The following is a 25,472-nucleotide window of genomic DNA, read 5'->3' as shown; positions in this document are numbered from 1 at the left end:
CATTGGCTATAAACGGTCAATCCCCTGATGTAAGTGTTGCTGACTGAACTTGTGTGCTTTGGGCAGGGGTTAATCAGTCCAGTCCGGCAGGCACTGGTGTGAGGCGGTAGCTTGTTGGTTTGAGTGACAGCGATACCCCACTGAGGACCATGCTTGGCTGACAGATAGCAGCTCACCACACTTATCTCCCCCTCCCACAGCACGCCAACTGACACCCCATCAGCACCAACTAGACCCTGTGATAGGACGAGGAGGGATGTTGGTTTCATTGACTTCAAAAACCAGTAAACATTTGAGGATTATATTAAAAAAGGATCAATTCAGTTAGTTTAATAAGGGTTACTTTAAATATATAGGGTGAAGGTGTACTCTGAAATTCATAAAATGTCATTAATATTAACTTGTTTTTGATTTAGTTTCTAAGTCATGTCGTTAAATACCCTTAACTAGCTGATAATGCGGTTAATGTGCTTTTAAAAAACATCAAAAATGCCACTTTGTTTTTTAAAAGCGCATCCAACAGGTTCATCTGGCCAAATACAGCCGTTATCAACCACCGCAGCATGAGTGTGCAGTTCACCAGAGTGAGCACTGAGCGTATCAACACATGTGAAGTCTAACCGAATGTGTCAGGGAATGAAAGATTAAGCCCCCAAAAAAACCACCAGCTGCCAGAAGACCATTGACAAAAGGAGCTATTTCTCAGAGTGACCTCAGCTCACCCACTCACTCAGTCCTCTCAATCCTGGTTATCAAATCCGCTCAGTGTCATCATGGACCACAAGACGGAAGTAAAGTACACAAAAAAAGAAGATGGGGAGGTTTAGTGTCTGGTGAACTGAAGAGAGCATCAGGGAGACTCTCAGAGAGGATGGACGGGAGAAACAGAGCAACGATCGTGGCTTTTCTGCTCTGTGTCATAGCAGGTGAGAATACTGATAATCTTTTTGTCACATCATTCACACCTGGTGATTATCGAATATCCGTTCTATTTTTAAAATCTTTATGTTTCACTGAAAATTGCAGAAGGGGTGAGTAGAACGATACTGACTGATGGATGCTCTTTCTATCCTCTCAGACATTCCAGCAGAAGGCCACATTCTGGATGTGTGTCCCACCTGCCACGCTAACGCCACGTGTGACGACAAGTCAGACGGCTCTGGAAAAGTTTGTAACTGCAAGTACGGCTTTGTTGGAAATGGGAGAACCTTCTGTGAAGGTAAGAAACAAAACCGTTGTGTTTATTTGTCAAGTGAAGCTAAATGAAGTATTTTCGTCTCAACCTCTTTTCTCTTATATAAGAAAAGTGGTTTGCAATGTCAATAATACGAGTCTACAGCTGCAGTGGATCTGTGAGGCTGTAGTTAGGCATATATTCTCAATGCATCCTCAGTTTTCTTGGAGATCACTGAAGTCAGTCGGCTTTATTTTTTGGGGACCATTCATGTCTGTAAAAAATGTCATGGCAATCCGTTCTGTGGACATTTTGACTTGTCAAAGTAGAAAAAGCCCCGTAGGAAGTAATAACATTTGATTTCAACTCCCTCTCTCCTATGTTGAAGTGCAGTAAATATCTTTTCTTCCAGATAAAGATGAGTGTCAGATAGGTGGCAATAGGATCTGTGGGCAGCACACCACCTGCCACAACACATATGGCAGCTACTACTGTACCTGCCTGGCTGGCTACAGCCCTTCTAACAACATGGCCGTCTTCATCCCGAATGATGGAACCCACTGCCAGGGTGAGTTTAGGCTGGACTTGGGGCTTTTTTTTTTACAGGACTGTTGCAGGCATAACTACACAGAGAGGTATATGGGACAACATGAAGTTTGGACTTTTATCTGTAAAACAAGCCTTTCATTGTCGTTTTTATGTCGCATGCTCATTTACCATGTGTTGTGCAGACAATGACGAGTGCACGATGACAGGCTTGTGTGGAGAGGGAGCTCAATGCAGGAATCTTGTGGGCAGTTTTGACTGCAGCTGCCAGCTGGGATATCAAGTCCACAACGGAGCGGAGCCCTTCCACCCTCGCAGAGACGAAGCTTCCTGCAAAGGTAAGACAGCATTAATGTGTTTTGAATCAGCATAATTACAGTTACGAGAATATTAAATTGACACTTTTCCAGTGTATGTAGTGTGGGTTTGGGACTCGGCTCCAGACAATCAAGCAAGAGGGCAATAGATGGACCCCTCACTTTGGTCCTGGCTGGTGTAACAGTGGCAGTTGTGTGGGTGGGCAAACAGCTGGATCTAATCTTGACTTTTGTTTGTTCTTGTGCCGCTCAGTGGTTGACTGCGGCCAGCCTGCCTCAGTGGAGGACACAGTGCTGCTGTCAGTCACAGGCACCACATACAGCAGTGTGGCCATGTTTGTCTGTGATAAAGGCTTTGTGTGGAGCAGTGGAGACAACAGCTCTGTGTGTGGAGCTGATGGACTGTGGAAAGGACCCAACATGGTCTGTGAAGGTAACAAAACACACATAAAATATATATACACATATATATATCTATAGTCTGCCTTTCCCCACAGCTTCTAGCATTGTCAAGGAACAGTATAAACGTGTTTAACCACAGGTGTGTAGTACTAGTTTGCACATGTGCAGTACCGATCTCAGCATCCGATCCAGCATCATCAGGCTGTATCGGTTGCAAACCTGATGCTGCTATCGGCTTTGGAACAACTCTAACATGGATCATAAAAGTGATCGGTCGGAAAGAGTTCCTGGAGATTTTCCAGTGGTTTCATGCAGCATGTCACTGCTTTGGCCCTCAGAGGTCGACTGTGGCTCTCCCCCTGCCCTCCCTCACTCTCATATGCTGTGGAATAAGAGTTCAAGGATGGGCACCGAGGCGGTTTATCAGTGTAACTCTGGATATCATCATGTTGGAAAGGGCAATGTATCCATCTGTACGTCTGCTGGACAGTGGGAGAGACCGTCGATGCTCTGTCAAGGTACACTCACTGTTTCATCAGATCATTTTAGAGTAATTACAATATCACTGGAATACATACTTATCCAAAGCACACAGATATACAGTTTGTTCTTTTTTCCTTAAATTGAGTAAGCTGAAATGAATCTGGATCTTGGTGTTCATGTTACATGTTATTCCTTGTAGAGGCCATGTGTGGAAGTCCTCCGATGATAGAATCCACTGAGCAGGTGTGGGACAGTCATTCAACCCCTGGGAGCACCGTGCTCTATGTTTGTAAAGAGGGCTTTTATAAACAAGGCGGACTTAATATATCGATGTGTAATGAAAACGGTCAGTGGACCCCTCCAAGTCTGTCGTGTCAAGGTAATTAAAACAATGACTGAAACCATTCAAATCATTTTCTTTTACAACATAAAATGGTAGGCAATTATTTCCAGCATTTTCTGTTGTGACATATCGTGAAGCTAGTTTTAGGAAACATTACTTTATTAAAAGTGTTTCACTCAATAATGGCACTAGCTTGCACACCCACACGTGTTTTCACTTGTCCTGGCCTATTACACGTTCCAAATGAATTCGTTTTTCTTTTTACTTGTATTACATACTGCAGCTGCCCTTACAAAGTGCATACTGTTGCACATCCAGTCGTGACATACTACTTCCTCATAACATTGCACCTTGAACTTTGACCCTCTTATTTATATATCTGCTGCAGAGAGGATTGTGGGTCGGAATATCCAGAAAAGCATACTGGCTTTGTATGCCGCAAAATGCGATGTTATGTTTTTTTGAATAGTGACATTTGACATACTAAATCTATTTCTGGCAGACTGAACAGTATTGTAGTATGGGTATTGGAATGCACAGTTTGTCTGCACATGGATACGCAGTCCTGAGAAGAGCTGCTCAACATAAGTGAAATCAATGTAGCGTGTTGGGTGTGCAGGGCAGAGATCCTTATGTGAACATAACGAACACTTTTGTCAAATTGCTAAGAATTCATTCGATATAAAGAATGTTTTGTATGTACATATATATAATATATATATATTTTTTTTCTGTATAACCCACTGTGCATCATTTTCTGTCCCAGACATATTATGTGGGGATCCTCCTGTACTGCCTCACACTGGGCAAGTGTGGGACGGCAGCTCCAGCCCTGGAAGCACCGTGACTTACTCGTGTAAAATAGGATTTTATCCCAGTGAAGGAAATAACATGTCATTGTGCTCAATTAATGGTAACTGGACAAAACCAAACATCTCATGCCAAGGTAAAAAAAACCTTCCTCCAAAATGTTGTTAATGCTGTGGTTTAGCATTGCTTCTCCATTTCTGTTGTAGATTTAAACAATAACCGTTTTCACCCAATTCAATATTTAAATTTCCATACTTGTAGAAGTTGACTGTGGTGTGCCGCCACCCATCCCCCATTCAATCATGCTGTGGGATAGAAGCTCCACTTTGGGCTCTCAGGTTGTTTATCAGTGTAACTCTGGATATCGCAGTGTTGGAGAGGGAGATGTTTCACTTTGTACTGCCATTGGAGATTGGGATGGAGCCTCACTGCTCTGTACAGGTAATAATGATTAATCTACACAATGGAGTATTGGGTTTCCTGCCTCCAGTAAAAGTTATAATGCAATCCTCATGTCGGCAAGACAACATCATTTCCATGCTGTAATTGAACAGTATGAATGTTACTGTAATCATTCACAATCACTTGAAACTGAAAAATGTGTAAATTCATCTGCAATGACTTGCTGTCTTTTTGTTGCAGAAATCAATTGTCAAGAGCCTGTTTTGAAACCTCATGCTGAAATGCTGTGGGACGGCACATCACACATTGGCAGTGTGGTTCATTACCAATGTGAGGAAGGATATTACGCCACGAGCCTGAGAAACTACTCAGCATGCGGAGACAATGGACTGTGGGAGGATATTGAGCTATGGTGTGAAGGTGCCAGATGACAGATATATTGATAAACTACTGTTTTCATTTCAGAATATTTGTAGCAATTCGCACATACTATTTAGAGCAATGGTTTGAAATTTTCAAAAAGCAGCTGGTTAGCTTTGCTTAGCATAAAGACAGGAAACAGGCTCTGTTCAACGGTAACAAAATCAACCCATTGGCACCTTAAAAGCTCACAACATGTTATATCGTGTTTGTTTAATCCACACAAATACCAAAGTGTAACTATTTCTTGTCCTGATGCAGTGACGTCCTCGAGTCTACACTGGTTGCCTGGTAATCTCAGAGTGACAATAAGACTCCACTCACTGCACTTGGCCAAGAAATAGTTCATTTGTTACCTTTTGAGTGCCATGCTAGCTGTTTTCCCCCTGTTTCCAGTCTGTGTGCTAAGCTACGCTAACTGGCTGCTAGCTGAAGCTTCATATTGACTGTAGAGACTTGAGCGTGGTAGTGATCTTGTGAATCTGTGTAAGAAAGCAAATAAGCCTTTTCCCCAATATTCAAACTATTGCTTTAAAATAGAAGTATTAGTATATTGCTATGCTCTGTAAATAGTTGAAGTATGAAAATCCAGTCCGCCAATTCTATACTCTATAAACTTTCATATTCATATGAGGTACACATAAGTGTAATAAACACAAAGTTTGCTACTTGTTCTCATTGTGTTTATGGAGGAATGAACTGTGTCATTTGTGTTTTTCTTTGTGATATATTGCTAATTCATGTCTGTGTGCAGAAATAAGCTGCGGCCCCCCACTAACCCTCCCCCATACTAACCTCCGGTGGGATGGCACCAGTACACCGGGCAGTGTGGTGCTGTATGAGTGCATGGATGGATTTTACCTGATGAGTGGAAACAATAGTTCAACATGTTTACTCTCAGGACAGTGGGGGAAGGTATCTGTGAAGTGCAAAGGTACAGTGATCATCTCTATAAGTGCATCTATTTGACTGCGGAAGAATCATTCTTTGTTAATACGTTATAATATATATATATATATATAATATAATTTAGTTGATGCTTTGATTTATCTGGTAAGTAACTGAATGCTATATATTGTCTCAGCTGTGGTTGGAGGCTGCTTTGTATTTATTCCCGCTTGGGCTATACGTTGTGTGTTGTTGAGGTATATTGCTGAATAGTGTTTTGTAACTTTCACATTGTTATGCTGGTGTGATTCTGTCTTTGAGTCAATCCACTGCTGACTGAATGTCGAGGAAACATGTCGCACGGCTTTTACCACCTGACGACTGATGGAATGTCTACAATATACTGTAATCATGCTTATAAGGCCTTGCAGTCAACTAGTTAACCAGTGCCATTGTTTTCCTGCAGCTAAATGTGGTCCGGTTCCCTTCCTTGCCGAATCAGAGGTGATGTGGCATAACAGCAGTGTTGTGATCCACCGCTGTGTGGATGGATATCACAGCTGGAGGGGTAGCTACGTCTCTGTGTGTGGCAGCTCTGGGCTGTGGCAGAGAGCTACACTGAGATGCATAGGTGAGTAACAACACAACCCCATTAGGATCTGTAATATGTCAAATAAAAAGGGGAAGATTTGTGGTACCATCACTCTTTTTACATCTCTTACAGAAATAAAGCCACCTGTCAATCACCTATCTGTCCTTAATGAAAAATGTCTGCATTGGAGAGCAGAGAAGTATGAGGAGGATAAAGAAGTATACAAGGTAACCGATTTTATAATCCTTTCACTGTCGTTGCTGTTTATCTCTATCTTACCATTATTGTCTTCACACGAAAGTGCTTTCAGTATTTTTTTTTACCTTATTATCTGGGTATATGTGAATGTGTATGGACAGTTAAGCATTTCTCATGCGATTACCATACTTTTTTCCCCCCCGATGCCACATTGCATATAACCGTTGCAGGTGACGTACATAGGATCCAGAGACTACGAGAGGTCCTTTCATGACAGAGGGAAGCGGTGTCTGAGCTCTAAGGCAGACCAGCTGGAACTCTGTCTGAACCTGCTTCCAGTCACAAACTACAGCATCTCCGTCACCGCACTGTCTTCCAGATTCACTGCCACCATCTCCATCAACACCAGTTTAACAGGTATCATTGTACAGCAAACTCTCCTCTGACAAATGTCTCCCTGCATCAAAGTGAAACCAGGAGTCATCAGCTTTTATGGAAATATTTAGGAGTGTTATAATTGTATTGAATGCGATGCATTCTTCTTTATACTGAGCATCATAACATTTGACAGTGCCCCCAGCACCAGTTGTCTACTACAGAGAATTTGAGACTCCTGTACCAACATTGAGGCTCCGCAGATCACCCAACACACTGGACCCAATAAGGTAACAATCAGCTCTGTTCTGCCAGGTTACAGAGGAAATTAAAACGCTATGAGATAAAACAAACAGACATGCTTAAATAAGTTTGATCATTCATAAATCTTTACAATAAATCTAGTTCATAGCAAATAAAGAAAGAAAGATATAAGTGCTAGAGCTAAACGGATGAATCAGCAAGGTAGCCGTATCAGCTGATATTAGCTTATTGCAGATATATCTGTATCAGTGCTTAGGTTGGCCGATTTGTGTGAAGAAAGCACAGTCCAGGAATTACAAACTAGGTTACAGGGCATTCAGAAGTTTGTCCACCAGAGGTCACTGACAAGTTGATGTATGTTCTCTATCCACCGTTTAGTATGGAAATTCTGAGCGGAAGGTTTTTCAACTCTTTTTACAAAAAAAAAAGTAACTTTCACCTGGAAAAACTTTGCCCACCTGCTTCAAAGAAAAAGAAATCTTACAACTTTGAAAGATTATCCTGCAATACCGTTTTTCACCAGTTCTGAAGTCAGAATCACATTCGTACCACGTTACCTTTATGTCATATTCAGGTGTTACAAATCTTTCATGTAAAGAATTTAACGTGTTAACATATCTCTATTTATGACCATACAGTAACAATTTCTTTGTTCTTTGTTCTCAGTTCGTACCAGGTGTTTGTGCTTCCTGTAGAGGGGATTATAATGTTTGACTGTTCCTCTCCTGCGAGCACAGACATCTCAAGCAAATCAAAGTCCTCAACAGAGTACATCACTGCCCAGATGGATGTCAGACATGTTGGGAATGAGATGAACTTTACTGTAGGAGATGGACTCTACTATGGAGGCTTCTTTAATGCACCACTGGAGAACGGCAGGAACTATTATATCATCTTACGCGCTGTCAGCCAGTGGAAATCGGTGGGTCCAACTACGATACAATAAAGTATCAGTATAAAAATGTATTGACTTATAAACGGCAACAAACTTTGCAGTTTACTAATTGAATTACCTGAATGTTTTCTCTTCTAGGCTTTAAAATGTTCCTGTGTCCTCTGGGCTAATGTAAGAGGTAATTTACTGGCCAAATACTATGGTGTCCTTTTTTTAAATGATAAGATTTATCTTGGGAATTTACATAATAGGCAGCTGGATGTTATACGGTTAAGAAAGGAGAGAAAGAGGCTGAGCGAGGAGAAGGTGGTTCGGGCTGGTCTGGTTCGGTGTTGGTAGTCCACTAACGTTATGAGGAAAACCCAGAACGTGTTGGACTGATTTCAAATAAGTAGATGTAGAAAAAGCTCGTTGCCAGTTACTCACACGCAGCATTTCCTTGTTCCAGGTACATCCTATGTTTTGAGGGTTTCATCTCTGGCTGCTGCTGCAGCAATAGGATTGGTTGCCTTGGTCATTTTGGGTGGATACTGTTTCACCTGGTATGTAAGATGGTACAACAGAGTATTATAACCCTGTTCATATTATTTTAGATAGAATATTCATTTTTGATTTGTTTCTGGTGACAAAATACAGTAATCCTGCAAGTAGCCTGTTATATATATTACTATGAATGACTGTAACTTAGATGTTTTGCACACTTTCAGGTGAAAGACGGCACTTGAAATTGTAATTTATTGACCTGTTTTACCTCTGTCGTCTTTTCCAGGTTTTTCAAGAGGACATGACACTCCTAAACTCCTTAATTGTCATTATAACGAATTCAATTACAGTCTTGATTTCCCATCTGTGCATTTTATTTTGTACATTTTGTAACTAATTATAATAAACTGTTTTTTTCACTTCAATAATAGTTGAATGATTACTGGATGTCAATGTGTACTTGGAATGACCATTTGTGACTTCACTGTTTGAGAAACCTTCTGACACACTCCCATCATCAGAGTCTACAGGAATAAGGAATAGATTACAAAACCAAGACTTTATAACTGAGCTATGTGCTAGTTGAAGAGACTATATAGACCCCTAATAATGTATGCATTCAAACGCAATGCCATGTCTTGTGAAGTTATGTATTAGGCCAGTGGTGTCCAGCCTATTTGATTTGTGAACTTTTAACAAAAGAGGGATATTTCTCTCCCACATTGTTTAATTAGAAGACTTCTTTGAGCTCTAAAGAGGTGATTTGATTTTTTCTCATCTTGTATCCTCTTTAGACACAGAACTCTTGGGACACCCCTGGGAATATAGACTCATTTTGGGAATAGTCTACTCACAATGGCCAAGAGGATACCTCATATAAAAGGAAAACATATTTTCATGAAGAAAACATAGGGGTTAATGATGACACTGAAATCACGATTGATCGTTGTGTTTATCTTAATATGTATACTAATGTTAACATTGTATTATTAGGTTATTATGTTTGGCTTATTTATATCTGGAAGGTGAGGGTTTAGGGCTGTCCCTCTGTCAAATCATCCAGTGTTTGAGGGCTCTCTTGCAGATCTTTTGAGCCCTTTTCGTAAGTCAGCACTTCTGCACTTTGCCCAAGGAAATGACCCACAATCCATAGCAATGTGACAATAAACACGGGGTTACCAGTGGAAGTATGGAGAAGTTTAAAAAAAAGGTAAACAAAGAGGACGGCCCATGTGTGTTCAGCTTGGCAAAGTGAGGATGAGGATGAGAGGTGAAGGGTGAGGATGAGGATGAGAGGTGAAGAATGAGGATGAGAGAGGTGAGCCGTACGGCTGTACTGGCCCTTTAAATAGGTTTTACATCCGGGACAGCGCTTCATTTCCCCTGACGGGCCGACAGACTCCTGCCGATGAAGACCCACCTCTAACGGGCTTGTTTACGAAGGGTTAACAGGTACAAAACACGCATTACTGTGTCCGTTAAAGTAACAACTTTGTAATAAAGACAGCTCGTCAGCAGTGTTGCATGTTACCAGACAGCTTGAGATGTCAGCTCAAGTGTGGAGTGGGCCAAAGGGAAATATGCGGTCGATTTGTGATTGATTGTTTACATACAACGCTAGCTATTAAGTTAACTAACGTTAGGCATGGATAGTCACTTTATACAACATTGCCTCGCTGCAGCCCAAAGAGTATCGTTAAACCCCAGGCTAACGTGACCTATTTCCCCTTAAAGGAAGGCAATCATTTAACGGTAGCGTTCATGGTGTCGACACGCTGCTCGTCAGTGATGCTAGCAGGTAAACCAGTTAGCATCACGTCACCAGTGTGCTTACCATATGTTTGAGAGGATGAATATCCAACTGACGTCCTAATGTTAGCTAGCTCATGAAACAGACACGCTCACTCAACCAAAGTGTGGATCTCACCTTATCCACGAGGGCAGCACGCGCCTGTTTTGATGAAGATCATGATGATTGTTATTGACTCAGGTGGTGGTAACTTAATTAATTAGCCATCCTACCTGCCATCTGAAGTAGTCGCACTATACAGTGTATGTTGTGCTGTTCAGGAGAGATAACGCAGTCTGTATTTGTCCTTAACAGGTGCGCTGCTGCCGCTGGCCCTCAGCTCACTATGGCCCAGAACCAAGTGATCCTGCAGTTCCGCTTCTCCACATTTGGGGACTCCATGCTGCAGAAGATGAACTTCTTACGACACCAGAAACGCTTCTGTGATGTCAGTGTGCGCATCAACCAGCTGGAGGTCCCTGGTCACAAGGTAGTGTTTGCGGCCGGCTCCTCTTTCTTGAGGGACCAGTTCATCCTACAGCAGGACTCCAGGGAGGTCCAGATCTCCATGATCCAGGGGGCGGAGGTGGGCCGGCAGCTGCTGCTGTCCTGCTACACGGGTCAGCTGGAGTTTCCTGAGCTGGAGCTCGTGAATTACCTGACAGTGGCCAGCTTCCTCCAAATGGGCCACATTGTGGAGCAGTGCACTCAAGCTCTCAGCAAGTTCATCAAACCTCAGTCTGCACGCAAGCTGGAGTCAGATGTGGGTATGAAGAGGGAGAAGAAAGAGGGTTTAACCTCCCAGGTCCAGAGAGAGCAAGAGCGCTCTCAGGTTCGGACTTCTCATCAGGATGAGGAGGTGATGCAGGTTGGGGACGACAAGTATGGCGACGACGGCAGCGATGCGGACGGTGGCAGCGAAGACGACGACGACGACGTGATCATACAGCCTACGTCCCCTCTTCAGACCTTAGACAAACGTCCAAAGCAGGGTGTGGTGGAGAGTGACATCACTATAGTAAAAGTGGAGTCTGTGTCTGATGTAGCAGAGAGCTCCATCACTGGTAACCTCCTCACCAGTCCTGCTCCCCCTCCACTCCACTCTCCTGAGCCCCAGCACTCCCTCATCAACTCCACTGTGGACAGTCGTGGCAGTGAGCTGGCGGTTCCGCCCGGCGTGGCCGGATACCCGCTCGGTCCCCCTCATGCAGAGAAGCACAGTGTGCACCAGAGGAACTACGACAAGCCCCTCCAGTGGTACCACCAGTGCCCCAAGTGCTCCCGGGTCTTCCGGCAGCTGGAAAACTACGCCAACCACCTCAAGATGCACAAGCTGTTCATGTGCCTGCTGTGTGGCAAGACCTTTACGCAGAAGGGCAACCTGCACCGGCATATGCGTGTCCATGCCGGCATTAAGCCCTTCCAGTGTAAGATCTGTGGTAAGACCTTCACCCAAAAGTGTTCTTTGCTGGATCACCTAAACCTACACAGTGGGGATAAGCCGCACCGCTGCAACTACTGCGACATGGTTTTTGCTCACAAGCCAGTTCTCCGCAAGCACCTCAAACAGATCCACGGGAAGAACAGCTTCGACAACGCAAACGAGGGCAACCTGCACGACGGGGGGCTCGACTTTGATTTTGGACAAATGAAATCTGTGGACCTTTTTTAGCAGCTTTGTTAGGCGACTGTGGCTAAGTGGAGAGCAGGGCCGTCCTTCAATCAGGACGGCCTCATCCGGATGGTTTTAACTGGAGGATGTAAACAGAAGACGTTTTCCTGGTCTACGTTTCACTGTAGCTTCATTTTATTTCTAGATTTTATGTAGATGCCTTCATATCGTACTTGAAAATTCAGCACTGAAACATATTGACTGGACTTCATGAGTTTTATTAATGAATTAACATGTCTTTGTCTGTTGTCCAATGAAAAATATCCACGTGTATATATATATATATATATATATATATATATATATATATATATATATATATATATATATATATATATATATAGTAGCCTCTTTCTTTCTTACCTGTGTTGTCATGGACTTCATAACTAAAGGAAACTTAAAGAGGGCGGGTTGAAAAACTATTTTATTGAAGGCAAGCTACACCTGTGACGCACAGGATGCCAAAGTGTCTATATGAGCTGAAATGGTTCTTTTATACAGACTTTATATCTGAGGTACTATTGGACCAAAGTGACATTGTATCTGTCCTGTGTTCATGGAAGTCGATGTGTGTTCATAAATTAAAACTGATTCCTCGAAACCTGAAGCTTTGTTTCCAACCTGTCTGATCATCTGACGGCTTGTGTGTCTCGATCAATCAGAAGGCTTCTCGGTGACGTCACCATGTTCCCAGATCTTATCTATTAATGGGCTCTATGTTGTTGTGACTGATAGAAATGAAGGCGAAAACTACAACAATAAGAGTACAAGTTGTCAGGAAACAGTGATTTTTAGATGTATTTTTCCTTCAGTGTTTACAGGAAACTGCTGCTGAGGTTTGTCCACAGCTGGGCTGGATCTGTCCTGCTCCTCCTGTGTTGAGTTGGATCTCAAGGAGACTCTCAGGCTGACTGCTGAGGACTGCAGGGCCGTCTCCACCATCCTGAGACGCAGCAGCCAGAAAGCAGAGCTCACCATCCTGAGACGCAGCAGCCAGAAAGCAGAGCTCACCATCCTGAGACGCAGCAGCCAGAAAGCAGAGCTCACCATCCTGAGACGCAGCAGCCAGAAAGCAGAGCTCACCATCCTGAGACGCAGCAGCCAGAAAGCAGAGCTCATCCTGCAGGACTGTGAGGTGGAGTAGTAAGTCCAGAGACAGGATGAGTGGCTTGTTTGAAGTCAAAATGTCCTGAGGTCTTTGACGGCGCTCACAACTCTGTATACACTTTGAATCTTATGTGAGTGGACGGTCAGTTGTTATGCAGTGTCGCTTTGGGTTTCTTCTGTATGATAATATTAATCCTCTAGTTCTGATTCTTCAGATTATTGCTCTGTTCTCTCACGTGCTACACGTGTTTCTATGACTTCAAGAAAATGTGTTACGGTGTTATCAATAAAATGATCATTGAAATAGAAAAGTGAATCAGTTTGTGTGTTTGCGAACACATCAAACTGCAGCACAGCTTTGTATCGCTAGAAGTCACTCATTCATGTTTTTGACCACAATATTTTCTGACAAGGTAGAAAACATGCAAGTTAATAACCGATGTTGCCAATATGGCCAATCATTAAAATCATTTGTCTAGAAAACAATCTACACATCTGCTCAAATTTGAGTATTTGCTGTTTTTATTTGGCATATTTAAAAATGTTCTGATATTTAATGACTAAAAACATTAACAGATTATTTGATAATAGAAAGCTTTTAGTGGTGGCACTAATACACACAATCCTAAAGTCAATATCACATTTTCTTACAATTTTGTGCTTTTCTAATTTGGGCTCAACATTGAAGTATAAACATTATCAAGCAATTCCTGCAGAATGACATTTAAACGTGAAAATAAAATGATCACACTAAATCTACTGGTCCCAGTTCTTTCAGCATATTTACGTCAGACATGTTATTTTCTCAAATCTTATGTTTCTTTAACATGGATCTCTACATTTTCTTCATGCACTATCACATTGAAGAACAAACTAGAATTGTCTGCAAGTAAAAAAAAAAACACCAGAATACAAATCCTGATAAATCACTGAGACCTCACCATCCTCCCTGAACATCACAGAGAAATATCAGTTTGACAGATTTTGATATCAGAAGTTTTAGCATCACCAGAGCTTCCAATACTGAACAATGGGAAGAGTTTCTCAGTGAAAGTGTCTCTGTGAGTGTAGATGTGAGTCATGTCTTCAGGGTCGTAGAAGGACACGTCCCCCCTGTCATAGTCCAGCTGGACTCTGATCCTCTGGAGACTCTTCTTCACTCTGACAGTCTGACCAACAACATCAGTGTAATATCCACTGTCATGAAGTAAACACCAGACTCCATTTTTTGGCGAAGCAAGTAACTCTCCCTTCCTGTCAACTGACTCTTTAATCAAACCTACATCCCAGACAGGATGGTCTCCCACCTCCACCTCCCAGCTGTGTTTCCCTGAGCTGAAGCCCTCAGAGCCCAGAACATCTGCATAGTAAGTGTTTCTCTCTGGATTGTGAGGAAGCTTCTGGTCTGTGTCGCCACGTCTCACACTGGTCAGATCATCAGACGGATAGAGAATGGGGTGTGCAGTGTTTGGGTCCAGAATAACAGGACTGAAGTGGACCTTGTCCTTCATCTTCTCCCAGACTCTGAAGGACAGGTTGCCCAGGTGTTTGGCCACATCTATCAGCGCTCCTGAGACCAGCTGTGGATCTGACAGTGAGCTCTGGACTCTGGCTCTGGTCTGAGTGGCTTTATAGCTGCTGAGGAACGACACGGTGCGTTTCTGCAGGTCTTCTTCAACAGCAGAGATGCTGTCTGACAGAGAGGAGATCTGCTGCTGAATCATCTTCATCTCTCTGCTGATAGTCTTCCCCTTCTGCTCCTCTTCCTCCCTCACAGCTGCCAGTCTGGACTCCTCTTCCTCTTTCAGGAACTGGTGGAGCTTCTTGAACTCTGCTGTGATCTGCCGCTCTGTGGACAACAGCTGCTTCCTGGAGTGTTGAATCATTTCATTGTATGTTTCCTCCACTTGCTTGTGTTTGTCCCTCTTGTCCTGTAGAGACTCTAAGTCAGATCTCAGCTGGTCCTTCAGGTCGCTGACTGCTTGTTCTATAGGAACCACCTTGTGACTCTGGTGGAGAGAAAACTCACAGACAGGACACACAGCTTTCTGCTCGTCCTCACAGAACCAATAAGGAACTTCTGGATGTTTTTCACACACGACCTCCTCTTTCTCTCTTTCTTGTTCCGTCTGAGGTGAACCATTATTCTGTCTCTCAGCAAACGAGTCAGCCAGTCCCTTCAGTGTTAAGTTCACTGCAGGTTCATCCGTTGAGGATCTTCTTTTACAAATGGGACAGTTATTGTTTTCAGCTTGTTTCCAGAATACTTGCAGGCAGCTTGAACAGAAGCTGTGGTTGCAGCTCAGAGACACAGGATCTCTGAACGTCTCTGAACAAACATGGCAGTTCAGGAAACTTTTAACAAGAGCGATTTTCTCAGCCATTTGTCTTGGTATCTAAATTATCTTTCAATAACAAGACTCACCAAGTTACTGTTCCGTCTCCTCACTGTTTCAAATACTCCAAACATGTGTTTTCCAGCAGAACTCTCACACCCTGTAATGGCGTCTCAGCTCCCTTCAACAATGTTAAAATCCCAAATAAAGGATGAGGTCATGCCAACAGGTGTCTTATATATGCTGGCACTGATTAAGAATTGGTTGTGGGAGGAGCCAGCCTGAGGGCTGCTTTCACAACCCTACACCCTGTTCTTCATTCTCTGGGGAGCATTCCACCACATTTAGGTTCAGTGTTGATCTAAATCTTGTACAAGTGAGTTTTGATGATGACGTTGGCCATCTGAAAAGACTCATGTCTGAGATATAATTATCTCAGTTTCCTGATTTTCCTGAACAGTTTCCTGAACAGTTTTGTCTCTTCTCCATGTTTACTACACTCCACCTCCACCTTCTTCTCTCCTTTTTCTGTCTCAGATGGTCCAGTTTCCTGTCTCTCAGCAAACGAGTCAGCCAGTTCCTTCAGTGGAAAGTTCACTCCTGGAAAGACCTTTGAGGATCTTCTTTTACAAATGGGACAGTTTTTGTTTTCAGCTTTTTTCCAGAATAGTTGCAGGCAGCTTGAACAGAAGCTGTGGTTGCAGCTCAGAGACACAGGATCTCTGAACGTCTCTGAACAAACATGGCAGTTCAGGAAACCTTCAAAAAGAGCTGTTTTCTCAGCCATTTGCTCTGATATGTGAATATCTTTAAACAGCAAGACTCACCAAATACGTCTCTTTAAATTACAGATTACAATCCTTCTGATTTAATGTTCAGTAGAGATAGTCCTCCCTGTAATGGCGTCTCTCAGCTCCGTTCAGCAACGAAGAAACCAGCTTTAAGTCTCACTTTCTATCCTGACATTTCATTTCATTCATGGTGATGTTTTGTTGATTATCAGATTTTACAGCAACTTTCCACAAGAAGTGCCTGAGAATTGTTACGTACTTGAGAACAAATATTTATTTTAACGTCGAAAAAAACAATCAACACAATAAAATGCATTGACATTGCAACATCTTCTGATTACGGGAACATTTTAAAACACAACATTTCATGATTCAGTTTAATGTGTGTTAGGAAATAATCACCACGTCAAACCATGTGTTATACAACCAAAGTGTTAAATTAAATGACAATGTCTTTTTCACAGACAGTGAGAAATACTGTAAAGTCTTTTATTTTTGCAAAACATTTCCTCTTAAAACACACAAGCACATGAACGAACAGGAAATATTTACATGTGCATATGAAAAATAAAACGTAAATAATCGGATAGAAATGTCTAACTTTTTAGTATTTAGTTCAGAGGAGCAACACAAGTACACAGTCTGAGGTACACATTCATATCTTCACTGCCTTTAGTTCTTATGACTCCATCCTTTCCACTGTGAATGTCCAGTCGTTGTGTGACTTCATTCTTCTTTATTTCCAGGCTTTCCAGCGACGTGGCCTTGCTACTGTGTCGATGGGTAAGAAGAAGGGAAGCGGTTAGACCTGACTGAGTTCTGTGCTCCTGCTCTGGATCTCCTCCCACTGCTGCTTCATGATGGCCCTCTAACGATCAGGTAGAAGTATTCCATACTGATGTAATGTATTCATACTGGACTCTTCGAACAGATATTCATAGTGTTCTATCTGCAGACTGAGTGAGAAGACTTCCCAGCAGCTGCTCTCCCTCCTCCATGAAATCCAGGACAAGGACTTGACCGGGTCCTTCTTGAGTAAGGTTGGTGGAGACCTGAGCAGCTTCTGTCTGAACTGGGAGCTTCTTCACCACCTGCTTCAGCAGTCGTCAGCTCACACCATCACGGTGAACCTGAGGAGGAACCGCTTCTTACAGGAGAGCGCCACACGTCCGCTTCCCTTTCTGGACAGGATTCTGTTCAAAGGGTGATCTATTTGGGTTTTTTATCATCCTGTTTAATCATTTCTATACGTGTTGTTGTGGCTTGTTCTCACTAAACAAAGATCCCTGGTGTCTTTCAGGCTCTGTCCCAGCTTTGTGTTGACCACCACCGCCGCCATCAGAGAGATCTATAAAGCTATAGAGCCGCTCCTCTCGTAGCCGGTTTACTGAGGTCTTTGGATCATGAGATCGACCTGACCTGCAGAGGGATGGACTCAGTGGACTGTGCTGCTCTGCTCTTCACCCTCCGACACAGTGACGGAGTTAAACTGAACCTCCTGTGGACCTCCGTACCAGCAGAGGAAGTAGAGTCCATCCTCTTTATGCTGGACAAAGTTGCTCAAATCAGGTCAGACATTAGTATCAGTACGCTTCAACACTCAGGATAGAATTCACAGAGGAATATATATATATATATATATATATATATACATATATATATATATGATATTACAAGATGATTCTGTTCTATTCTATCAGTAACAAACATATTGTTTAGCGTCTCTTTCACAGAGGTTTGTTTCGATGTTGGTATCAAGTGTTCTTATTGTGACTCTCTTCTCTCCGCCAATCATGCAAATATGGAGCATCCAAGATGTCAATGCTGCATTCCTGATGTGAAGAAGAATGAGCACAGACGTGTCGGCTAACACGCTCCTCAGTGTGCATGCTCGGTTTAACAAGCTTGTTTAATCAGTTAGAGTTTGTAGTGTGGCATGTAAATGTGAGGTGAGTTTGACGACGGTTCATTGTGTTTGCTGCAGTAGGTCCTCCGAGTATCTTGAGACCGGCGAAGAGATTACTAAAGGAGTAACACAGCAGTGCACTTCTGCATGTTAAACTGACCGATTCACCTTTCGCAAAATGAAATAATATAATTGCACGTGTCAGATAATTATTTTTTTATTTGACCCCAGCCTTATTACAAATGATCTACTGAAGAAATGGTAATACACAACAGAGTGACTCCTTTAGCTTCACATGTGTTACTGTGTTGAATACTGAGAATGAACAAAGTATCTGTAGAAAGTGTTACACATGCATTCGTTAACTGTAGAGTTAGAGGTGGTTTCAACAATCTGTGAGTTTGGCATGTTTATATACATCTTTATGAAAAACACTGGTGACAGGACAAGGACTATACTCGCATAAGATATATAGACTTACTACACGTATTTGAGGCTTTCTGGACCATTTTAACAGTGCTGCAAAGATCAAAAGCTTATACAATTCACCCCCTCTTCTTAATGTGTGATAATGACACTGACCATCTCTTTGCAAATTCATTTTTGCACTGGATCATCTCTGACTCACCCCTTTTAAGTACGGGCAGAAGAAGTGGAAAGTGCTTTTGTCCAGCCTTCACTGTATGTGTTTTGTTTAAACCGACTACATGTAAAACGTGCTGATGCCAAAAAATGTATTTGAATACAATGATTTGAATAAGCTATGTTCTCTCATCATTATTGCTCAGTAGTCCGTCACTGGTGTGTGGTACAGCAGCGATGAGCAAGACCGCAGGCGGCTTCCAGAGCTGTCTGCATTACATGTTTGATTATGAAACACCAAAAACACTGGTTATTCCAAACCTATGGGTAGGATTTGTCTTCAGGTTCATCCAGTTCCTGGTGGTGCTGTATGTGGTGGGGTAAGTAACAAATGATGCGGGGGGGGGGGCACGTGGACATGAAGCTAATCTAGTCTTGAAGTGCTGTTGTAGTGAGCTGCCTGGTGTTGCTCTACATCCGCAGGTATGTGTGTGTGGTGCAGAAGGCCTACCAGGAGACTGACTCTGTCGTCAGTAGCGTCACCACCAAAGTGAAAGGTTTTGCCTTCACCAACACATCTGACACGGACCCCCGGTTTTGGGACGTGGCGGATTATGTTATCCCGTCTCAGGTATTTAACCAGACATTTCATCTCACACGCGCTCCATTCCAACTCATCCTCCGTGCTATATCGTCTGGGGAATGTGCTGAACTGATCCACACAGTTTGACTGGGAGTAAAACTATTTAACAGCCTTGTGACGTTTGTGCTTCTCTTCTGTCTAACAGGGCGATAATTCATTCTTTGTTTTAACCAATATGGTTATTACCCCCCATCAAACTCAGTCACGTTGTCCTGAGGTGAGTCACCAACACTAGTGTATCTTTTAGGGATGCATCTAATGATTACTTTCATTGTTGATTAATATGTCAAACAAATCGATTGATAATTTAGCTGAATGTGCCAGAACAAGTTTCCATCACAAGTTTCCATATGCAAAACCCAAACACATTTCAGTTGGATTAGTTTAGATTATGTAATCCTCACGTTTGGAAAGGTGGAACCAGCAAATGTCTGGCTAGCAGCATGGCTCTAGAGATGGCAAGATCTCAACAATAATTGGATGGATTGCTGTACAAATTCATGGTGCCAGATATTTATTGCATTGGATGGAACAAAAATAAATAAACAGGCAATGGTAAAGCATTAATTATGGTATGTTATATAAAAGCCCAAAAAGCTACGGTCAGGGCTATGATGGGTACAATCCACATTATTTAGATTCACTGTTGTTGTTCAACTCACATAAACTCCAACCTGCTTAATAACTTTACCACATAGACATCCTGATGCAGATGTGCACCGCGTCTCATACGAACAGGATTAAATCAGATCAAATAAAATAGATCCCGAAGGAACTTCTTGTGCCACTTTCATAAAGATTACAACAGAAGAAGAGAAAAAAACATTCGAATAAAAACATAAACAAAAACAAACAATAGAATAACAATTATTAAGTGTAAAGAAGTAATACTGACACCATTGTAAAATAGAACACAATAGCAATAAGAGTAAGGTAAATAAATAAATGTAAAACACAACAACAGAGTACAACGATTGTATAAGAAGTGATACTAACACTAGTGCCGAATGGAAACTAAAATAGAAAAGTAATATTGAGCATGATAATGAGAGAAATATTGTCAATGAAATTATAAAAAAGTAGTAGAAAGTTATTTCTCACATAGATTAATGAAAAATAGCATTGCACATGATGTGGTTATTATTGTAAGTGTCCCATTTTGCAGCTGTCTTAACCCTGCAGAAGGGGGAGGAGTTATGCAGTTTGATGGCCACAGGTAGAAAAGACTTCCTGTGGTGTTCTGTGGTGCATCATCAGGCGACAGGTTAACGGTGGTGATTTCTCCTCCAGCTTCCAAACCCATCTTCTACTTGTGTGGATGACTGTGACTGTATCGAGGGATACAATAATCCCCGAGGCAATGGTAGGTCCATTAATAAGTGTTAATACATCAGCTATTACTTATGCCATACCACACAGCAAACACCACCTGACATTGATTTTCCACGCAGGTATACGGACAGGGCTGTGTGAGAACTATTCCACGACTGTCCAGACCTGTGAGGTGCTCTCATGGTGCCCTCTTGAAATAGACACTATGCTGCCCGAGTAAGAATAAATTCGATGTTATAGTACTCATAAGTAAGAAGTATAATGTAGATATGGCTTGACATGTTGTGTCCCACAGACATGCACTGCTGGCTGCAGCAGAGAACTTCACTGTGTTGATCAAAAACAGCATAACATACCCGAAGTTCAACTTCCACAAGTCAGTGTTTCTGAGTGTAACAGAAAGCCTCTTATCAATGTAGAATATGCAAATGTTCTGTTTTATTGTGTGCCATTATATCAAATATACATCTTTCTTCCTGCCTCAGAAGAAACATACTGTCACATGTTAACTCCTCATACCTGAAGAGGTGTGAATTCAATCGTGCAACAGACCCTGACTGCCCTATATTCCGCCTCAAACACATTGTTTCAGAGGCTGGAGAGGAATTTGAAGACATGGCTGTAAAGGTATATGCACACAATTTAATATGATTCCCCTCCACACTTTCTTCTCTCTTTTCTCCCTTGGATTTCAGTTATATAACTGATTAAAGGGTCAAAGTTGTATTTGTTGTTTGTAAAGGGTGGTATCGTCGGTATTATTATTGACTGGAGCTGTGACCTGGACTGGTGGGCAAGGAAATGTTACCCCAAGTACAGCTTCCGCCGGCTGGACAGCAAACATCCCGTCAACAATGTGGCTCCTGGATACAACTTCAGGTGAAACCATTTTTTAACAAGCGCTTATGATTTTTCATCAGAAACAAATTTATTTAAAAAAACAAACACTGGTTTTAGGTTTGCAAAATACTACAAGACCCAAGATGGAGAGGAAACAAGAACCTTAATCAAAGCATACGGGATCCGGTTTAACGTCGTTGTATTTGGAACTGTGAGGCCAGATTAAATCTTTAAATTGCAATGACTTCATGTCTGTTCTCTCTGCTTTAACAACACCCGAGGTGTTCTTTTATCTCGCAGGCAGGGAAATTTGGAATTGTACCAACCATAGTGAACTTGGGTGCAGCTTTGTCCTTCCTCAGTTTGGTGAGTAGACATGTTCAGTCCTGCACTTGATGTGATGCGTTAAATTAAATGCACTTTTCTAGAAAAAATGAAAAAAAGAAGCAATGATACACATGATGTGTGTGTTTTCCTGCAGGTTCCCATGGTGGTTGACTGGTTTATGTTGACATGCGTGAGAAAAAGAGATCTTTATAGCAGGCATAAAGTCACATATCTAAATGAGGACGCTGTCACTGAATCAGTAAGTGGCCGATCCTTCACATTTTACTTTCCTCACTGCTTACAATAACTTGGGCTAGTTGTACAATCAATCTTTTTATTTCTCTTTTTATAACACAGGTGTTGATGGGAACCAGCTACGGAACCCAGTAGCTCGCTCACCTGAACATTTAAAGGTGTTTTGAGGAGTTTTTGTTCTTCCGAGGGTCAACAGAGGATGTCGTATGCTGTAAAGACTGTGAAGCCCTCTGAGGCTAATTTGTGATTATTAAACTTATAATGAAAAAACAGAGATCTTCATAATTATTTGAATTCTTCAATAAAACTGATTAAATGTCTAAATCTAAAGAAAAGGTATATATATATTTTTTAATTATCATTTTAAAGATGAGTCCCCCGCACCGCACGGGGGCAGCATCACTGTAAGTGACAACATGACCACACAGAAGAAGCTTCTCAGTATGCTAGCAAACAACAGAGAAGTGAAGCAGAGCAGCTTTTTAGAAAGAGGCACAGACCTAAAAAACTTGCTTAAAAAATACAATTTTTCTTACTTGTAACCTTTATTTGTTTAGTTAACTAAAAAGTGTATGTGCTGCAGTGGCGCGTGTCGAGGAGCTAGCCTCGCTATTTATGCAGCTAACCGGCCAACTGACCTAGTTCCTATTAGCCTGACAGCTAACGTTGAAACTGGCAGCTGGGCAGCCCGGTTTCTGCTCGTTAGCATCCATGAAGAAACCCAACCCTGGATAAATATGCTGTGAGCAAGACTGACCGGCTCGTCTCGAGTTAGCTAGTAAGAAAGAATACAACAGAATGACAGGTGAGTGACACCATATCAACCACTTCATACACACGGACAGAGCTAGCCTAACGTTGCTTTTCTGACAGTTTTGTTTAATCACGACCTAATGATTAACACCGTGGGGTTTTCTCAGAGGATGCCGTCTTGCTGGATGTCCCTGTCATTCGGCAGCTCTACCACTGGGACTGTGGGTTAGCCTGCTCCAGGATGGTCCTCAAGTAAGTGCACAACAAAGTCGTTAACTTCTAAAAAAAACAAAAACATAATGTGAATCATGTTTGCATAATGTTATGAAGTCTGCCAAAAGGTGTTCTGCATACACATTAGTCAAAGTGAAATGTTTAACACCATTGCACTACAGTTGACCCACAGTCTCTTAACTGTCCGATCTTGCAGGTACCTCCATCCAGTCAGTGATGAGGAGTTTCAGAGAGCATGCTGGGAGCTCAAGCTGACGGAGAGTGTGTGGACTATTGACCTGGCCTACCTCATGTGCCATCTAGGAATCAAACACTGCTTTTGCACCCAGACTCTGGGTGTCGATAAGGGCTTTAGGAATCAGGTACTTTGCCCCAATCTAAGCTGTCAGTACTGTCCGAACCAGATTTCTAGTTTTCTGTGTATGTTGACGGGGTCTCTGTTGTCTTTTGGTGAGGTTTGCAGTCCTTCTATAAGAAACACTTTGATACAGAAGAAGACAGAGTGAATGAGCTTTTCCTTAACGCAGACAGCAAAGGTGTGGCAGTGAACAAATGGTGAGTTTTCTGGGGTTTTTTATTCACGCGTACAAGCCACCAGCTATTGCCTGAGACAAAGCAAACCTAACACCTGACGTGTGTTTGTGGATGTCTCCTCACAGCTCTGTGACGGTTCAGGAAATCCAGTCTCATCTGGAGCAGGGCCACGTTGCCATAGTGCTGGTTAATGCCGTCGTCTTGACATGTGAACTCTGCTCCTCGCCTGTCAAATACTGCTGCTTCCTGCCTGTGGGCCAGAAGTGTTTCTGCAGGAAGCCCGAGTACCAGGGTCACTTTGTCGTAGTATGCGGCTTCAACAGGACCACCGGCTGCGTTTTCTACAACAACCCAGCGTATTCTGACCGTGAGTGATCTCATATGGCCAAAGCAAAAGTGTATTTGAATAAGAAAACATTTATTTACTGCCACTGTAGTAACAAGTTATGTCTTAAGTTTGGAGCTGACCTGTGTGTGTTTTTTCAGGGGTGTGCTGCACCAGCGTCGGTAACTTCGAGGAGGCTCGGCGGAGCTACGGGACAGACGAGGACATCCTGCTGGTCTTTAAGGAGAGTTGATGGACAGCGATGATTGGTTTGGATTTCACTCTTCCTCAGCTTATCGTTGTAGTGACCTGACGCTTGCAGGTCCACAGTCTCGGACGAGCGGCTCCTCCCTGCTATCGCAGATCAACCCCCCCTCCCCTCCCCCGCCGGGGCCTTCATCTCTGGTGCTAAGAAGCCCAACTGCTCACATGACTGCTGCAGATCCACCGCTCTTGTAAAGCCGCCACCACCACTCGACCACTGCAGGACTAACAGCTGGGAGTTTCACAAATCTAAGTTCCATTTATTTTTGTATTCTCTTTTTTGGGGGGGGGGGGGGGGATTAGCAGATACACCAAATGGATTTTTATTGAGTCTTCGTTGAATTTGAATGACTCAAATATGAGCTGTTGAAATCTCAAGCTGTGAGCGGAGTGTTTCAGACTTGTGGAACTACAGTGGATGAAATGTGGGAATCATGACGGAAGAAGACCTACCTGGAAATAGTGTGCACATAATTCAGGGCTTAAAACATTTATTATAAACAATTTATTTGTGCTGTTCAGTGTTGAAGTCCTGAAGAGGCTCATCAACAGCCTCACCTCCACTTGCCTTTTAAAAAAGAAAAATCCTCCTAACTCACCTCATCACGTTTTTATTCTGATTCTATCAACAGGGAATACAGGAAGTAGTTGTGCTTTGAGAGTCTCAGGTAGTTAATGCCCTAAAGTGTGACAGATAGCTAGTGCAATGCAATACCCCATAATGTCTGGAACTCAATCCGCCTGCAGGAGGACGGGGACATACTGAAACATGTACTCACCAGATTGATTCATTTCTATAGAGAGAGCAGCCCAACATGCTGACGGACGGAGACGTTGTTCTGTTGTTTCGACTGTGCGGCGGAACAAGAAGGTGGAACTTTGACTCGTGTCCTAAATTGAAAGTGGTGAAGACCGTTCCTCGTTGTCACTTAAGTTTTATTTTGTCATTTTTGGTATTATGAGTACGTTTTTGCACTACACTTTCCAAACCAGACATTATTATTATTATTATTATTATTATTATGTGTTATTTAAATAAATCATGAAGTTGCTGTTCTTGAACCAATAAGTCATTTCTTCCTGGTGCTTTTTCGGTAAGAATAAACGGCACGTTTTAAACCTCAGACGTTATTGTTTATTGAAACATAGAGCTGCATTTGTTATATCTTGTGATTAAAGAAGGATTTGAA

At 42.4% G+C, this 25,472-nt stretch overlaps 5 protein-coding genes across 8 annotated transcripts; 4 read left to right on the top strand and 1 right to left on the bottom strand.

Moving 5' to 3' along the window:
- The first annotated feature begins 741 nt into the window (after nucleotides 1-741).
- Nucleotides 742-8,962, top strand: susd1 (sushi domain containing 1). Of its 4 annotated transcripts, XM_079270483.1 has the most exons (18): nucleotides 742-926; nucleotides 1,079-1,219; nucleotides 1,587-1,742; nucleotides 1,906-2,058; nucleotides 2,291-2,470; nucleotides 2,778-2,957; nucleotides 3,122-3,301; nucleotides 4,032-4,211; nucleotides 4,337-4,516; nucleotides 4,718-4,897; nucleotides 6,252-6,416; nucleotides 6,510-6,604; nucleotides 6,806-6,992; nucleotides 7,147-7,240; nucleotides 7,881-8,136; nucleotides 8,248-8,287; nucleotides 8,558-8,651; nucleotides 8,879-8,962. In XM_079270483.1, exons 1-18 carry the CDS (start codon nucleotides 872-874, stop codon nucleotides 8,895-8,897), a joined length of 2,535 nt encoding a protein of 844 aa, XP_079126609.1. In that variant the 5' UTR covers nucleotides 742-871; the 3' UTR covers nucleotides 8,898-8,962. The 4 variants fall into 4 exon arrangements, 1 of the variants encoding a protein (XP_079126609.1); XR_013772072.1 differs by having other exon boundaries at nucleotides 8,248-8,651; nucleotides 8,879-8,903; XR_013772074.1 differs by lacking the exons at nucleotides 8,558-8,651; nucleotides 8,879-8,962 and having other exon boundaries at nucleotides 7,952-8,136; nucleotides 8,248-8,282.
- Nucleotides 8,963-9,964: 1,002 nt separating this feature from the next.
- zbtb26 (zinc finger and BTB domain containing 26) lies at nucleotides 9,965-12,315 on the top strand. The gene is made up of 2 exons (XM_079270259.1): nucleotides 9,965-10,044; nucleotides 10,697-12,315. Exon 2 carries the CDS (start codon nucleotides 10,728-10,730, stop codon nucleotides 12,051-12,053), a length of 1,326 nt encoding a protein of 441 aa, XP_079126385.1. The 5' UTR covers nucleotides 9,965-10,044; nucleotides 10,697-10,727; the 3' UTR covers nucleotides 12,054-12,315.
- Nucleotides 12,316-14,116: 1,801 nt separating this feature from the next.
- LOC306778222 (nuclear factor 7, brain-like) lies at nucleotides 14,117-16,283 on the bottom strand (the record flags this gene model as incomplete). The annotated part of the gene is made up of 2 exons (XM_079269660.1): nucleotides 14,117-15,289; nucleotides 16,008-16,283. The coding sequence occupies 2 exons, from the start codon at nucleotides 16,281-16,283 to the stop codon at nucleotides 14,117-14,119; spliced, it is 1,449 nt and encodes a 482-aa protein (XP_079125786.1).
- Nucleotides 16,284-19,012: 2,729 nt separating this feature from the next.
- On the top strand, nucleotides 19,013-22,307 carry p2rx4b (purinergic receptor P2X, ligand-gated ion channel, 4b; the record flags this gene model as incomplete). Its single annotated transcript, XM_079270744.1, has 12 exons — nucleotides 19,013-19,155; nucleotides 19,259-19,406; nucleotides 19,564-19,635; nucleotides 20,709-20,781; nucleotides 20,870-20,966; nucleotides 21,046-21,126; nucleotides 21,236-21,377; nucleotides 21,493-21,629; nucleotides 21,708-21,801; nucleotides 21,891-21,956; nucleotides 22,072-22,176; nucleotides 22,275-22,307. The coding sequence occupies 12 exons, from the start codon at nucleotides 19,013-19,015 to the stop codon at nucleotides 22,305-22,307; spliced, it is 1,191 nt and encodes a 396-aa protein (XP_079126870.1).
- A 339-nt stretch (nucleotides 22,308-22,646) lies between these two features.
- On the top strand, nucleotides 22,647-25,451 carry gucd1 (guanylyl cyclase domain containing 1). The gene is made up of 6 exons (XM_079271046.1): nucleotides 22,647-22,977; nucleotides 23,093-23,177; nucleotides 23,356-23,521; nucleotides 23,623-23,714; nucleotides 23,819-24,060; nucleotides 24,180-25,451. The coding sequence occupies exons 1-6, from the start codon at nucleotides 22,971-22,973 to the stop codon at nucleotides 24,269-24,271; spliced, it is 684 nt and encodes a 227-aa protein (XP_079127172.1). The 5' UTR covers nucleotides 22,647-22,970; the 3' UTR covers nucleotides 24,272-25,451.
- The last annotated feature ends 21 nt before the right edge of the window (nucleotides 25,452-25,472 follow it).

The sequence above is a fragment of the Melanostigma gelatinosum genome (genome assembly GCF_949748355.1).
Source record: "Melanostigma gelatinosum genome assembly, chromosome: 6".
Classification (NCBI taxonomy): domain Eukaryota; kingdom Metazoa; phylum Chordata; class Actinopteri; order Perciformes; family Zoarcidae; genus Melanostigma; species Melanostigma gelatinosum.
Note: the sequence above shows the minus strand (reverse complement) of the source record. Positions and strands in the feature narration are given on the sequence as shown.